At 44.8% G+C, this 17,073-nt stretch overlaps 1 protein-coding gene across 1 annotated transcript in view; it reads right to left on the bottom strand.

The window, feature by feature from the left end:
• LRRC46 (leucine rich repeat containing 46) overlaps window positions 1–17,073 on the bottom strand; it is an 805,439-nt gene that overhangs the window by 234,765 nt on the left and 553,601 nt on the right. The window contains exon 7 of the mRNA XM_044062285.1: window positions 13,254–13,432. Coding sequence (XP_043918220.1) covers window positions 13,254–13,432 — 179 coding nt within the window. The remainder of the gene's footprint in view (window positions 1–13,253; window positions 13,433–17,073) is intronic.

The following is a 17,073-nucleotide window of genomic DNA, read 5'->3' as shown; positions in this document are numbered from 1 at the left end:
TATGAGTGAGTCAGAGCAGGTATCAGTCCCAGTGTTCCTACTGACCAAGCATATGTGCTATGCGTTGCCTCTTTGCCAAGGCCAGGTCATACTGGACACGCCTCCTTCTGCTAACGAGTGCAGACCTGGTTTAAAGTGCTTAAAAGTGCCTTTATGGCACTTTGATTTACAGGTCTTGTACTCATTTTGAAAGTATGGAGACAAAAATAAATTCCCACTGCCAGTCTCGAACCCAGGACCTTGGTAACATTAGTCTGTATGACCTACCACTAAGCCATGACAGCCATACAAAATCACTCTGCTAAAATAAATATAACAGTCAATAGTAGGAATTAGTATAAAGGCAATATAGGAGATGTACCATCCAAAGCATGTGAGGTAAAGTTTTAATGGCCAAATCACTGGATTCCCATACTAACCTTCACACTCACAGAACACTGTCAACAGCATACCAGCATGGTCCACGCCCTACAATCTGAAAGGGCAACGCCTATCTCACATACCTTTTTATAGCAGTGTCCTGAAATCACAGTGAGACATGCAATCAACACACACCTGGCTGCATGCAATTAGCAAATGCTGCCTTACAATTGGTGCAGGGGCCATCACATGGACCTATGCAGATACCTACAAAAGTATTCAGTACACACACTCCACTCATGCAATACAGTCATTGCACAAACCTAATGAGAAAGAGAGAGAGAGAGAGACAGAGAGAGAAGAGATAATACACAGACAGCCAGCAGCAAAACCATGAGTAGCAAACAGCAAGCAGCAAGCAAGCACCACTGACACAGCAACAGCTGTCACAAACACAGGTAATGCAAAGTAGCAGGTTAATACTGTGTTTACTGTGACACCTCTAAATGTATCATAGTTCACTATCTATAGCTCTGTCCATGAGATAGGTTTTGTGTGCATAGTCCTGAAATATATACATATGTAATATTGCTGTACATGTTGCCCATACGTGAAACTTCCGTAGCTTAGAACAGAAGGCCAGTTGTGCATATGATGCAGTAGATACCAGGGTCAGTAGAGGTTACTCCTCATTGGTGTGGGACCACTGTGTCTGTATGGCACTGTTCAGGTACACATCCTGTAGTATGGCCAGGGAGTAGTATTAGTCTGTAATGTGGTGCCATGTCCTCCAGGGGTGAATGTAGCACACATCCAGGGATACCATTCTGTAACAGTGATGCTATGTGTCCTGCAATGTTGAGGGTGGCCCTCACCTGGACATGTGAGAGGATAGGGAGGTTACAGTCATCTGTGATAACTAATTCCACTTGTGTAGGAGAATGGGGGTGGGGGAATATCTGCACCTAAGCTGTCTGCAACAATATTGCCAATATCTCAAACATGTTTTCCATCCGAAATGCACACACAGTAACATCCCACATCCACACACTTGCCACATTCAGGCTTCAAAACACTATCTAGGTATATTCTGGTACATCTGCATGTTACAGTAGCATGTAGCACTATACTGAGTAGTGGCAGTTGTCTGTTGCCATGTTGTTTGGATAGAGTAAAAGGAGCATTTGTTTATCCTACTTTGTTTTGTGGACATTAGTTGAAGTGTAACCTTACATGCATCATTGGTACCAACACCTTCTGTGTTGTTGTTCTGTTTGTACAGGGTGCTGTCAACATCACTGCAGTGCATAGCCCCATTTGGCAAAAGAGACATCCCACCATTGTGCACACACACCAACCCCACCCACAGTAAAACACATACTTTCCATTTGCAAGATCCAAACTCCTACCTAGATGTGTTATGACTCTACAGGCAGACACATTAGCAGAGTGTGCTATTTGCATTTGTAGGAGCAATCTTTTCCAATGCTGTACTTAGAGGGTGCTGACATCATCTGTGTTTACGAAGAGGGATGTGCACCCTGTAGTGTGTTCTCCCAGTTGGCAAAAGGCACTTTCCCTCCACAGCGTTATGCACACACACAAACCCCACTCATACTACCACACATACATTCCCTTTGCAGGATTCAAACCCCTACCTAACTATGTTATGACACTAGAGACGGACGTATTAGCAGAGCGCGCTATTCGCATTACTGGGAGATTTCATTTCAGTTGATCTACTTATAGGGTGCTGACATCATCAGTGTTTAGAAAGTGGAATGAGCTCCCTGTGGTGTGTTTCCACAGTTGCCAAAAGGGATGTTCTTCTCATACACACTTATACACTTACCCCCATTCACACACACACATGCCACTTGCTGGATTCAAACCCCTACCTAACTATGTTATGACACTAAAGACAGACGCATTAGCAGAGCGCTATTCGGATTACTGGGAGGTAGCATTTCTACTGATCTACTTATAGGGTGCTGACATCTTCATTGTTTGGAATGGGGAATGTGCATCCTGTGGTGTGTTTTCACAGTTGTTAAGAGGAACATTTGAACTAAGTGTGTGAGCATGCCCAGTTCAGCCTTCCCATGGCATGTTGTGTGAATGATGTCTCATTTATCAAAAGTGTGTGAGCATGCCCAGTGTGAGCTTTCCATATGTTGAACTATGCAGCCCATCACAGTTGTGGATGAGTGTGAACTCCAAAAATAACTCCTGTTTAAGGTTGTGTGTTCTGTGACATGTTGTGTAGTTACTGTCCAGATGCTTCCTGTGAACACAACAGGGATTATACTGTGCCTGCAGGTTTTGCATGGGATACTTTGCATACAATTGTTAACATCCATTCCTACTGACCTAGCACTGTAGTACTGTATAGTGTAGTGGTTCAGTACTTTCACTGTGGTGGACAGTATCCTGGGCTTTAGTCCTATCACTGATTTACATTTCCATACTGTGCACAACAGCCTCTTTAGGGTCCAGTTGTGCACGTCTGCACAAAGGCAGAGCCTCTATGGACTCTGGTAATTACTGCCCCATAAGCTTAACAAGTGTAGTCTGCAAAGCTATGGAGAGGATCATAATGGAGCTCATAAAGAAAGATATGGGGGACATGCAGACATTGTACCTGTCCCAGTTTGTGTTGATCAAGGGAAAGTCATGCCTTTTGTACTTGGTTGACATTATCAAAACAGTAACTAAGGACATTGATGAGGGAAAGGCAGTCCATAGAGCCTACCTTGCCCTTGAAAACACTTTCAACGCAATACCCCACTCAGGTATTGTAGGAAACCCTACCAACAGAAATGTACACCCATATGTCACAAGATCAGGTTGCAAACTGTCTGACGGACAGGACCCACAGGGTTAGAGTTGCTGGCACTATGTCAGACACCAGGCCAGTCACATGTGGTCTCACACAGGGCTCAGTCCTTGGCCCCTATTGTTTGTTATCTACTTCTCAGAAGTACAGGCCAACATGGGAGGACTTTGGCTGACAAAGTTTGCAGATGACTGCACACTGGGTGCCATAGTGGACAGTGCATCAGACACGGATATCCTTCAGAAGGGACTCACGGACACTGATAGCTGGTGCCAGAGCCATGGCCTGAAGTCAACTTGCAAAACATGTGTAGTCATACCCTTCAGGGAAAGCAAGGTAACCCCAAGCTACCATATAGGTGGCAATCCTCTAAGCACAGAGGAGGTTATCATGGACCTGGGGACCCAGGTTGACAGTCACTGTTCTGATGACACTCACATTGCTAAAGTGGCTAGTAGGACCTTCTACATTGTCCACATGATCAGGAAGGGATCCACATCCAGATCTAGTGGGTCATTGTTCCCCTGTACTCTTCACTTATCGGACCGGTGATCTGGTACACTGCCTTATCTGGATGTATCTCACCTGACATCTGCAGCAAGTGGAGAGACCCTGAATGTCCCCAACAAAGGATAAAGGGTCTCCAACATCTGTCATATGCTGCCAGATTGAAGACACTACAGCTCTATTCAGTCACATACTGTCTGCTTACAGGTGACATGTGCATGACATGCAAGCATGTCCAACCAGGGATTAATGGACATGCTCCACCTCAAAATCGTCAGATCCACCTGAACCACTAGTGCAAGTGACTTACACCATAGCAGGGATGTACATTGGACATGTTGGAGGGGTGGATTTATCACTCGGAGACTCCCTATGCTGTGGAATACAATCACGGTCCATGTGAGTCACAGCACCTTGCTGGCTCTGTGGGGCATATATACCAGATGGTGAAGGTCCCAGGACCAAGCTTTGTGGGATGCCTGTTATATGTGGTTTGTAGTCTGACATGGCTGCTGCATGTCTGACCATGTCAGTTCTGTCGTTGGTCTGGTTTGCAACCCCTCTCATGACATTGGGGTGTATATATCAGCTGGTGAGCAAATCTATCACGGAACACATAGGGTATTGTACAGAAGGCTTTGCAAGGTCCGGCTACACTGTGTGGACCACATTGCCCTCATCACTGACTTCAAGTACTGTTTCAACTGAGTCACACATGTTTGAGGGTGGGGTCTGCACTTTGTAAACCCACACTGGGTAGGGTCGGGTGTCAATAGATCCACAATAGATCCACAATATCATTATGTCTGTGGTACATGCTGGTCCTTTCCATAGCTGTGCAGACCAAACCTCTCATGATTCTGTGGTGGTTGTTTTACTATCCATTCAGGAGACACCTTTGTTGAGAACACACACTGTTGTTGTACACTGCTCTTTGAGTGCGTACCCTGTGGTAAGGGTGACATAATGTCAGGGAGGCGGCAGTCTGCTGGGGAAGGTATTTGGCATTATGGGGGGGGGGTTTGCACTGCACATGTCAGGATGTATGTTGGCCATACCTGTGTGTGTCTGGTATGTTGTTTGTAATATCTGTGTGATCCGGAGCATATCCAGGAATCAACAACATGCTTACTACCATCATTTGCAACAGCCTTGGGGTTATCTGTAGTGTCCTGTACAATCTGTATCATAATGGGTTCATACTAGGCTACCCCCCTAGGGCATCTGTAAGCCTGCATGTCCATTTTGTTTGATGGATTCTGGGGAATTGTCTACACCTGTGTCAGTGCTAGTATGATACCAGGGTATAGTGACAAACAGCTCAGAAGCTGACTTCACACTTCTTCGGACTGAGATGGTATCCATTAAGCCCACTGGGCCAGTGGAAACCACAACACACAATGGTGACTCCTGCACAGACACTTTCTACGGACATCTCCGAGTAAGCATGGACCATGCAATCACAAATGAGAATGAGACCCTCACCACCAAGGGAAAGTGGCCTGTCTGGTGGACCCCAGCCATAAACGAACTGTATAACAGATGAAGGATACTAATGCAAGACAGAGCTACATCTCCAGAATGTAAGGCAGCTGTGATCAGCAGTAGTAGAAAGCTACATTCTCACATAAAGACACCCAAGTTCAACTTGGGGACATAAATCACCACAGACGATGAAGGTAACCACACTGCTTTCTTCAGTTATGTCTGACGCCTGGGTGGGAACCCTCATATATGCTCAGATTTGGTACACAACAACTTATATTCCAGGGACCTGACAGATATTACTGACACCCTGGCAGACCAGTTCAGTGCAATGTACCCCCTCCCTCACCCCCAAAACATGATAGCTATCACAGCTGTATGTAACCTCACTGTCATCCTGGATGTCCATGTGAGAGCCGCAGTCAGCAAAGACGAGTACACAGCATCAATGGGACCTGATGGTATCCCCAGTTGCATGCTATGTGAACTACAGATGGAGCTAAACCTGTATATGCAGATGCTATTTAACCTTAGCCTTGCTACAGGATCTGTACCTGAACACTGGCATACGGCAACAGTGGTCCCACTCCACAAAGGAGATGCCTCCACAGACCCTGGCAGCTACCACCACACAAGCTTAAACAGCCTTGTCTGCAAAGCTTTGTGAAGGGTCATTATGGAGCTTCCACACAGAGACATTGGTGTCCTACAGACCCTTGATCCCACCCAATTCAGCTTTGTACAGGGCAGATCCTGCGTTTTGCACCAAGTTGACTACTTTGAAACTGTCAGTAGAGCCGTTGATGAGGGCTACACAGTCCACACAACCTACCTGCGCTTGGCTAAGGCCTTTGACACAATACCCCACTCAGGCCTCATAGACAAGCTCAACAGCTGAAATATAACACCATATGTCACAGCATAGGTTGCAAAATGGCTCAGAAACAGAACCCATAATGTCAACATTGCAGGTGCCTTGTCAGGTTCGAAGCCAGTCACAAGTGGTGTCCCACAAGGTTGTGTCCTGGGACCTCTCTTATTTGGTATTTACTTTTCAGATGTGAAAGCAAACATAGGAGGGTTGTGGCCGACAAAGTTTACAGATGACTGCAACCTGGGCACCATAGTGAATACATCAGCCAGCACACACATCCTACAGACTGCCGTCACACAGACAGATAGCTGGTGCTGGACTCATGGCCTGAAACTGACTGCAACTGATGTGTAGCCATCCCTTTGGGAGGAACACAGTACCCACAGATCTGTACATAGACAGCAACCCAATGAGTACAGGAAACAAATCAGACAGCTGAGGACACATGTAGATAGTGACATCTCATTTGACACCCATGTTGCCAAAGTTGTTTGACAGACTTTCTATCTTGGCCACCTTATCATGGAGGGTATTCCATCCAGACCATAGGAGGTCATTGTACCACTATACTTCTCCCTTATCAGGCCCATGCTTGAATACAACGCCCCATTTGGTATGTACCTCAACCAGCACTTGCAGCAGCTGGAGAGACCCCACAAGTACCTTACCATGAAGATCAGGGATCTACAACACATGTCATATACTTCCAGAATAACTAAAACAAGCTTTTTTCAGTGTCATACCACATACGTACAGGTGACCTATGCCTGACATACAAGACCATGTCCAATCAGGATTTGGTAGACATGCTCCACTGCAAGCAATCCACATCCACCAGAAACATGGGAGCTAAAGATTTGAACCTCAGCACATACATGTATAGGACATGCTGAAGGGACAGAGTCATAACTCAGAGGCATCTCAAACTCTAGCAGAGTATCCCAGTTCATGTTAGACAGAGTACCTCACTGACTCTCTTCAAGAGACATCTGGACAGCTGCATGTGGACAGGGGCACAGACTAGACAGAGGCATAGTCACATTATTCAATTATGTAAGGTGGTCATAATGTGTCACTACTAAGTCAGAGGCACAATATTTCGTATCTATGCAGTACACATATTACCACTATGAGGGGTGGCAATAGCAATATTCATCAAGGACACCCTCACCTCATGGTTGGTGGCAACACACGATGCATTGGACACCATCCGGGTGCAATTAACCATAGGCAAGACTGCTCTGCAGTTTGTAGCATGTTACAGGCCATCCTCTGAAACTCAGGTACCTCACAGAGCTTTCATGAAAACAGTGGCGGGATACATGTACCTGCAAACACCATCACACTGGGTGATCCCAACTATCCAAATATAGACTGGGATCAGTACTACAGCCACAACACTCTAGCCCACAGGTTCCTAGAGTTCATACACTCACATGCCATGGAAGAACTAGTCACCATCCCCACAAGAGGAGACAACATAGTAGATCTCATCATCACAAACATGGGCTCACAATGTTCAACACCAGAGGTATACCCATCATTGGTGAGATCAGATCATAACCTACTCTCAGTGGAAGTCCACATCCCACCCCACCCCAGATAGAAAAGACCACAGTGCAGAACTTCTCAGAAGCCGACTACACACTTCTAATGACTGTTGTGGTCTCTTTCAAAGCCCCAAGCCAGCAGACACCATTACCCAAGCCACTGTATCACTTACAACTGCCTTCTACCAGCACCTTCAGGACTGCATGGATGAGGCAATCCCAAACAAAACACAAACTCGTTGTACCAGAGGCAAGCGTCCAGTGTGGTGGACCTCAGCCATAAACAAGCACTACAACACAAGGAAGGAGGTACTACAAGATAGAGCGATATCCGTGGAAGGGTAGACACCCCTGCTCAATATAGGTGAAACACTGAGTTCCCCATGAAATCATCCAAGGCGAATATTGGGAGTAAACCCACTAAGGGCTCACGGGACAACCATGAGGCCTTTTATACATCGTTACACACCTGGGAGGAAACTGCCAGATATGCTCAGAATAGGCTCAGAATGCTGTAAATATCACTGAACCTACAGACATTGCCAACATACTGGCTGACAGGTTCAGTGCAGATTTCTCCCCCCACCCCTCCACCACAACTGGAGAGATATGTATGAAAGAGGATTGTAGCCCCCCAAACATCTCAAATGCTCAGGTGGGAACTGCTCTATCCAAGGGAAAGGACGCAGCATCCATGGGACCAGATGGTGTCCCTGGTTTTGTGCTCCATGAACTCACTCAAGAATTAAACCCGCAGTCAGGGCAGCTGTTTGATCTTAGCCTCAACTCAGGATATGTTCCCAAGGAGTGGCATATGTCAATGGTGGACCCACTTCACATGGGGGTGCCTCCACCGACCACGGAAACTACCATCCCATCAGCTTGACAAGCAGGGTCTGCTAAGCTATGGAGAAGATCATAATGGAAGTCATAGATGAGGACATAGGGGACTTGCAGACATTAGATCCAACCCAGTTAGGCTTTGTCGAGGGCAGATCATGCCTTTTAAACTTGGTTGACTGTTTCATAACAGACACCAAGGCCATTGACAAGGGCAAGGCACTCCACACAGCCTACCTTGACCTGGCAAAGGCTTTCAACACAATACCCCACTCGGGTATCATTGAAAACATCACCAGCTTAAATGTGAACCCATACATCACAAGATGGGTTGCAAACTGGCTACGTGACAGAACAGACAGGTTCAGACTTGCTGGTGCCATGTCACACTCCACAACTGTCACAAGTGGTGTCCCACAGGGCTCAGTCCTGGGCCCACTATTGCTCAACATCTACTTTTCAGAAGTACAAGCAAACACAGCAGGATTATGGCTGACAAAGTTTGAAGATGACTGCAAACTGGGAACCATAGTTGGACACCCATCTGACACAGACATCCTTCAGAAGGGTGTCATAGACACGGATAACTGGTGCCAGAGCCATGGCCTTACATTAAACACTAAACAATGCATAGCCATACCCTTTGGGAAGAACAAGGTTACCACTAGTTCCCATGTAGGTGGCAATCCTCTAAGCACACAGGAGGTTATCAGGGACCTGGGCACCCAGGTTGAGAGTAACCTTTTGTTTGACACTCACGTTGCCAGGGTAGTTAGGTAGAACTTCTACATTGCCCACCTCATCATGCAGGGATTCACATCTAGATCCAGGGAGGTCATTGTTCCCCTGTACTCTTCACTCATCGGACCATTGATTGAGTGCAATGCCCCATTCAGCATGTATATGACCCGACACCTATGGCAATTGGATGGGCCCACAAATTCCTCGACAGGAGGAGAAAGGGTCTCAAACATATTTCTTATGCTGCCCGACTGAAGGAATTCCAGCTTGATTCCGTGACTTACCGTCTGCTCAGAGGTGACCTGTGCCTGACATCCAAGGCCATGTCCAAACCTGAGTTAATGTACACGCTTCACCTCAAGACCTCTACATCCATCAGAACTACAGTGGCAGGAGATTTAAACCTCAACACAGATATTAATAGGATGTGCTGGAGGGACAGATTCTTCAACCAGAGAGTCCCTATGCTGTGGAACAACATCCTGGTACATGTGAGGCTGAGTACCTCACTGGCTTTGTTCAAGTGAGATCTTAATCAATGGATGGGAGATTGCAGGTATGCCCCAGGGATAACCTCAGTATCACTGCTTGTCAGAGGCACAGCAATATAATGGGCAAATTATCCGTCAGAGTGAAGGGGCGGCAGAGTCCACAGAACTCTGGTCTAGGCTTATAAATGCCCTAGGGCAGATAGCCTAGTATGAACCTGTGAACCTGTGAACATAGGCCTGGGGCAGTTGCTGCTATTAGGACAGTGGTCTGCAGCAAGCTATATAGTAGTAGTCAGTTTTAGCCATTGGTGTTTGACCATGGCTAATGCATGTTGCTTCTTGTTGTGGTAACAACAGGGGTGTGTGGTTATCCATGCCATTTATTGGTAGTCACCCTCATTTTGTATCTTGTTCCATGTTTTTGCACATGTACATCACTGTATGAGGTGTGACCCTGGTAGTGTCAGGGTGCTGATGTGCGCTTTGACCCTGTTTTCTATTACAGCACTGATATGTGCATTCCCTATACTGTGTGCATTTACACTGCACACATCTTGCTGTTTATACCTTTGGCATTGGGTAGCATTACATCTAGGTTCCTATCCCTTGTGATAGCTATGAGGTGGGTTTGTGTTTTTGTGGTTTATGATTGGTGAGGGTGGATGTTAGTCATGGTCCTCAGGTGTGCATATGATACATGGTATTACATTACTTAACACATGGCATTCATGCCTCGGGTGGTGCTGCAGGGCTGCCTCTGTCGGATGCACATACTACACTCCCTGTACGTTTGGAAGCAGGTTGTGTCATGTTAGGCATCCCTGTTACTGTATGAGTGAGTCAGAGCGGGTATCAGTCCCAGTGTTCCTACTGACCAAGCATATGTGCTATCGTTGCCTCTTTGCCAAGGCCAGGGCATACTGGGCACGCCTCCTTCTGCCTACTGGGACAAGGTCAGGTTGTTCCTCCTCCAAGTCACCCCTGCCTGTGGTGGCCTTGGCAATGGTGGGGATGTTTGGCCCAGCCCTGTGCTGGTCCTGCTGCAGCTGTTTCCGCAGGATCATATTATGTAGCATAGCACATATCATGATCATTTGGGTACATGTAGTTGGTGTGTACTGCAAAGCTCCACCAGGCGTGTCCAGACACCGGAACCGTGACTTGAGCAGCCCAAACACACGCTCTATGATATTACGTGTTTGTGCGTGTGCCTCATTATGGCGTTCCTGTTCGGGTGTGTGTGCATTTCTGATGGGTGTCATCAGCCACGGCTCAAGTGCATAACCAGCATCCCCACTAGGTGTCCGTGTGGGAAGTCCCCATTGGCAAATGATTGGTACAGCTGCGTCAGATGCCAGATGTGGGAATCGTGGTAGCTCCCAGGGCAGCCAGCACACACATTCATTATTATGCCCTGGGCATCACACACGACCTGGCAGTTGATGGAGGGGTATCCCTTGCGGTTAATGTAGACTCTACCCGCTCACGGCTGGTGCCTTGATGCGTATGCAGTAGTCTATTGCACCCAGCACCTCAGGGTATCCCGCTATTTGCTGGAAGAGACGCATATTGCTGGCCACAACCTCATGGTCATTAGGGACATATATATGATCACTGACATGTGGTGACATGGCATCCAGGAACTGGTGCAGTACCCTGGAGGCTGATGCCTGTGATATCCCCATCATATCGCCAGTTGGTCTCTGGAAGGTACCTGTTGCTAGTATTCTTAGGCCAACACATACCTTGGTTTCCACTGGGATGGGTTGTCCCCTGTTGGTTCTGTGTGTGAGGCCTGGCCTGCCCAGCCCAGCAATCTGCTGCAGGAGCTCTCTGTCCACTCTATAGCTCTACTATCTCCAGCTCATGTAACCCATGGTAGGTGACCCTGGGCCTGTATACTCTTCTCCTTCTCCTCACTCTGGGTTGTCTGTCAGCATCTGCATTATCACCACCCTCAGCAATTCGCCTATGTCTGATTATAACAGCTATGGCAGCCCCTAGCATTTCTGCTCTGAGTTCAGCTTTTTCAGTTTTCAATTCTGATAGCTTAGTTTCTGGCAGTATCTCTTGTGAGAAACAGCCTGCACTGCTCTCTGTTGTGTTTTAAGTGCTGGGTTGGGTTTCTAGTCTGCCTGTGTAATTGCCTGCTTCCAATTGTTTCCACCAATTAACTCTGGCAGTATTCCCTGGCAGTTTCCCTGTATTTTGGTTGTTTCCTACTTCCTCTCTGTTTCCTGAGGGGGAGCAATGTGCACACCAGCTTAAACACGCTCACAGTCACTTACACGCGCACACATCCCTACACAGTGTTACACGCACACATCCTTACACGGTGTTAGCTAGGTCTTACACTGCACGCCACAAGAAACCGTTGTAAACAGTTTGCAACACGCTCCACATGTTGAACCTGCCTTACAGCGGCACGCTGCATGCACGTATATCAAGAAACTTGGAGTGTTGGGATAGCGTATACCCTCAATTTCTTGACTTTCCTAGTGTTCTGTTGGGACACACCTCCCCCCCTGATGTCTGTCTGTCATCTGTTACCTTACATTGCCCTCCAATCTGGGACATTTCTTTCTATCCTTCCCCTCCGTGATGTCACCTACCTCTTACTCTGTTCCTCCCCCATCTCTAACTCTTACACTACTCAGAAAGTGCTCATTACCTATGTGGCAGTGTGATTCAGTATTGTAACCCTCATTTACATAGGATTGCCTAGTAATGCTTAGTTACATATCTTACACGGAGCTTCCCTTGACAACCACTAAGCGGAGGCCATATTGTTTTGCTCTGCAAGTCCCTCCATTGACATTTCATGTAATACATAAATCCCACAATTGTGGGCTTATAAGGTTTTCAGTTTTAGGTAGCGCACGCTTTGCGGGTGTGCGCTACAGTTAAACACATAAATCCCGAAAAAAAAAAAGTTATATAACTTTTTGCAACATTTTCATGCCAATGGCCACATATTTGGCCATTGGCATGCTTAACAAATGCACCCTTTATTTGGAGCTGACATAGCTCCGTTTTAATTGCAGAAATGTACTCAGTTGTCAGCTGAGTACATTTCTGCAACAATCCGTTACACGGACTGGTTTGGGCTTCGTGGATCGCTCACATACCTCATTTGCATATCTTGGAGCTGCAAATGAGGTATTGAGCATTTCACACTCCACTGTAAGAGACGTGTTAGCTGTCTCTTACACGGAGATTTGGGCTGTTGCTGAATCAGGAGGCTTACACGGAGGCTTACACTACTCTTAAACTCCGTGTAAGCCTTCCTGAATCTGGCCCAATATGTTCTTGCACACCACCAAACCTTAATTTTATTTGTTTAACTTCGGTTGGAATTAGAGTGTGTGTATGACACCTTAACTAAAAAAATGAATACACCCATATTGTAAAGTACTGTAATACTCCAAGTTTATTACTGTAAGTGAAACTTAGCACAGTCAGTTATATTAAATCCTGTATTTTCTGATATATCCTGTATTTTCTGATATAACTGTGAAACAAATTATCAAACAAGTACTATTGAAATTTAACAATAATTATTTTATTACCTTTTGCTACATCTAAAGGAGAGGAAATTTCAGTTAACCAGTCATCCTCATCTTCACTCTCATAATCACTATCTTCTTGAAGTTCATTTTCTTCCTGTTCTCTGTCAGGTTCCTTTTGGTCTGGAATAGTCTCTCCATCTAACTCCTGTAGAGTTGGAAGGGCTTCAATCATAGTTTGCCTGGTGAAAGAAAATAGTATATTTAAATATTTAAGTCCTAAAAAGTACCAATCAGTATCAGAAGGGACTTTTCTTCAGCTTGTAAATTTCATCTGAAATGTGGAAGCCCACAAGAAGGTAGGATTTGCCACTATTTTACCAGTCTCTGATAAAATCTTATTTTAATCCAACCATGATTGTAAGGTAACTATATTTGCAAAATAGGGGATGCAGTTTGACAGATGCCCAACTGAAATCAGCATTGTGAGAAGCTTTTGGAATATTTGCCTCCCTGAAAATGAAATTATTTGCTTGAAAGTGTCTTTATTACCCATTTTTAACTCTATAAACAAGTTTATACACAAAGACACAATTTCCAAAATGATGGCAGTGCCATAAAAGCGACAATGAGCCAAACTGGGAACATATACTTTGGAACTGTCCCTTAATTTCAGAGTTTTGGAAGGGTTTTAGGGTTCAAGTAGATAAGGACAGAGTTGTACACACCAGTACTAGGAAACAGTGTTTTTTTCCCCCAGATTTTTCTCCCCAGGATTAATATCTATTATGCTGCTCATGACAAAAAAAAAATCCATTACTAGACATTGGAAATCGGTAGACCCTCCTCATATCACAGAATGCTGTCAACTACCTCAAGCAATGTTGCATGCTAAACTATTTCTGGCAGAGAGGAAAAACAAGTTCAAGAGATTCTGACATGTTTGGGTTTCTACTTTACTCTCCTTTTGAAATAAGTTAAGCACATTCCTTTAACACCTAACCAGTGCTGACATATGTAAAAGCCCATGTGCTTCATAATGTCTGATTTGCCAGTGTCTGTTTAATACACTGCTATGAGTAATAAATTAAATTCACTACAAGCATCCCTGCAATACTTAATCCTCAGCCTGTCTTTATTTATAATTTATAATTTTATTCTTATCTGGTTTATAGATTATCTTATGGTATTTAATAAATCTTACTCTATTGTTTTATTTATTTTTTCATGATTCTAGATGTTTATCTGTTTCAGTCAAAGACAGCACCCTATGTTCCCCATGTCAAACTGAACTATATATTTGCAAGATTCAAGTTTTGTTTATAGTTTCATAGTATAGTACTAGGCTATCTGCCCTGGGGCATTTGTAAGCCTAGCCATAGTGATGTGGCTTTTGCCACCCCATGAAATGGTACAAAAATGTACAGAATAAATCAAGAATACTGTGCCTCTGTCTAGTAGTGACACACTGAAGGTCCCTTATATAACAGAATTAGTTTACTGTGCCCCTGTCTAGCAGTGACACAGATGTGACCCCTGGGGTAAACTTACCATCTCCCATCCACTCATCAAGATTTCTCTTGAAGAGAGTCAGTGAGGGGCTCTGCCTAATACGAACTGGGATCCTGTTCCAAAGCATGGGAAGCCTTTGGGTTATGAATCTATCCCTCCAGCATGTCCTATTCATACTTGTGCCGAGGTTTAAGTCTTTAGCTCTCGTGGTCCTGATGGATTTGGATTTTTTGAGGTGGAGCATGTCCATCAGATCCTGGTTGGACATGGCCTTGTACGTCAGGCAGAGATCACCTCTGAGCAGGCGGTATGCTACTGAATAGAGCTGAAGTTTCTTTAGTCTGGCAGAATACGACATATGTTGGAGACCCTTGATCCTTTTGGTGAGGTACTTTTGTGGTTTCTCCAGCTGTTGTAAGTGCCGGGTGAGGTACATACCAAATGGGGCATTGTACTCAATCATGGGTCTGATGAGGGAGGAATATAGGGGTACAATGACATCCTTGGATCTGGATGTGAAACCCTTCATGATGAGGTGTGCAAGGTAGAATGTTTTTCTAACCACTTTGGCAACGTGGGTGTCAAATGAGAGGTCGCTGTCTACTTGGGTCCCTAGGTCTCTGATTACTTTTTCCATACTCAGTGGGTTGATGTCTATGTGATAATTTGTGGGTACTTTGTTTTTTCCAAAAGGGATGACTATACATTTTTTGGCATTTAGTTTAAGGCCGTGACTACGGCACCAGTTGTCCGTTTCAGTGAGGCCTTTTTGTAGGATGTGTGTATGTGCTGGTGTATCGACTATGGCGCCTAGTTTGCAGTCATCTGCGAACTTTGTCAGCCACAGCCCTCCCATGTTTGCTTTAACATCTGAGAAATAAATGCCGAACAAGAGGGGTCCCAGGACAGATCCCTGTGGGACAGCACTTGTGACTGGCTTTGAGTCAGACATTGCTCCAGCGATTTTAACTTTCTGGGTTCTGTCCTTTAGCCAGTTTGCAACCCATCTAGTGACATAAGGGTTTACTTTTAAGCTGTTTAGCTTATCTATGATGCCTGAGTGGGGTATTGTGTCAAAGGCCTTAGCCAAGTCCAGGTATGCTGTATGGACTGCCTTGCCCTCATCAATGGCTCTAGTGACTGTTTCGAAAAAGTCAACCAGGTTTAAAAGGCAGGATCTGCCTTTAACAAAGCCAAACTGGGTGGGGTCAAGCGTCTGTAGGTTCCCTATGTCTCCGTTTATGAGTTCCATAATGATTCTTTCCATAGCTTTGCAGACCAGGCTAGTCAAGCTTATGGGGCGGTAGTTTCCAGGGTCTGTAGAGGCACCCCCCTTGTGGAGTGGGACCACCGTTGCTGTACGCCAGTTATGTGTTTTATGTTTCGTGACATCTCAGGGACTGAACGTGTGTTGTGGATATCACCCAGTATATCGCCTTAGACATTTCCATAGTAATGTATTTGGATTTAATACATAAATGTTTTTAATATCTACTTATATTTTGAAAAACCAATTAAAAAAAATCTTTAAAAAAAAATAGATCGCCTTCAACTCCGTCAAAAAATGATGGAGGGGGAAGGAGGAAGGCATGTTGTATTGTATAGATTGAAATGAAAGGATCTAATGTTATGTACATAGCTATTCTAGCCTGTTCATTCCATCTGTCTGAATGGTCAGCATACCCAGCCTCTAAAATACCTTGATGGCATATCGATAAGAGTCCCTTGAGGATACAGGCTCTGAAGGAGGTTCCAGATTTTCGCATAAATTCCAATTTATAATGCTTTGAGAAAGTATGTATCATAGACCAAGGTGCTGCTGTACAAAGGTGATCAATGGAAAACTTCATGAAAAAGGCTGTGGACATAGCCATTTAACCAATAAAATATGCCTTGGGGTGCTTGATAACTGTTTATTATGGTTGAAAATTCAAATATGCAAAGGAAATACAATCAGGCAGCTATCTGGATAGCGCTATTTTGTATATCTTCCTGGCCAGTCTATTATTACCAAATGATTGATATATATACATATATATATATATATATATATATATATATATATATATATATATATACTGTATATATATATATATATATATATATATATAAAATACATATCCTTCATAAATGACTTGTTATGGTGCAAGCAGAAATGCAATTGCCTGCATACATCCAGAGTGTGCAGAGTATACTCTCATTTTGTTACTATGATTGGGGAAAAACACCAGGAGATGAGGTGCTTGGTTGTGGTCAGCTTCTAAGGCAACCTTGGGAAGAAAGGCAGGATTATGTTTTGGAGGCTCTAACAAAAATTACCTAGAATAGCTATGTACTTGATCCTTTCATTTCAATCTATCCAATACAACAT

This window comes from Protopterus annectens, chromosome 2.part1 (genome assembly GCF_019279795.1).
Source record: "Protopterus annectens isolate FY-2018-M chromosome 2.part1, PAN1.0, whole genome shotgun sequence".
Taxonomy (NCBI): domain Eukaryota; kingdom Metazoa; phylum Chordata; order Ceratodontiformes; family Protopteridae; genus Protopterus; species Protopterus annectens.
Note: the sequence above shows the minus strand (reverse complement) of the source record. Positions and strands in the feature narration are given on the sequence as shown.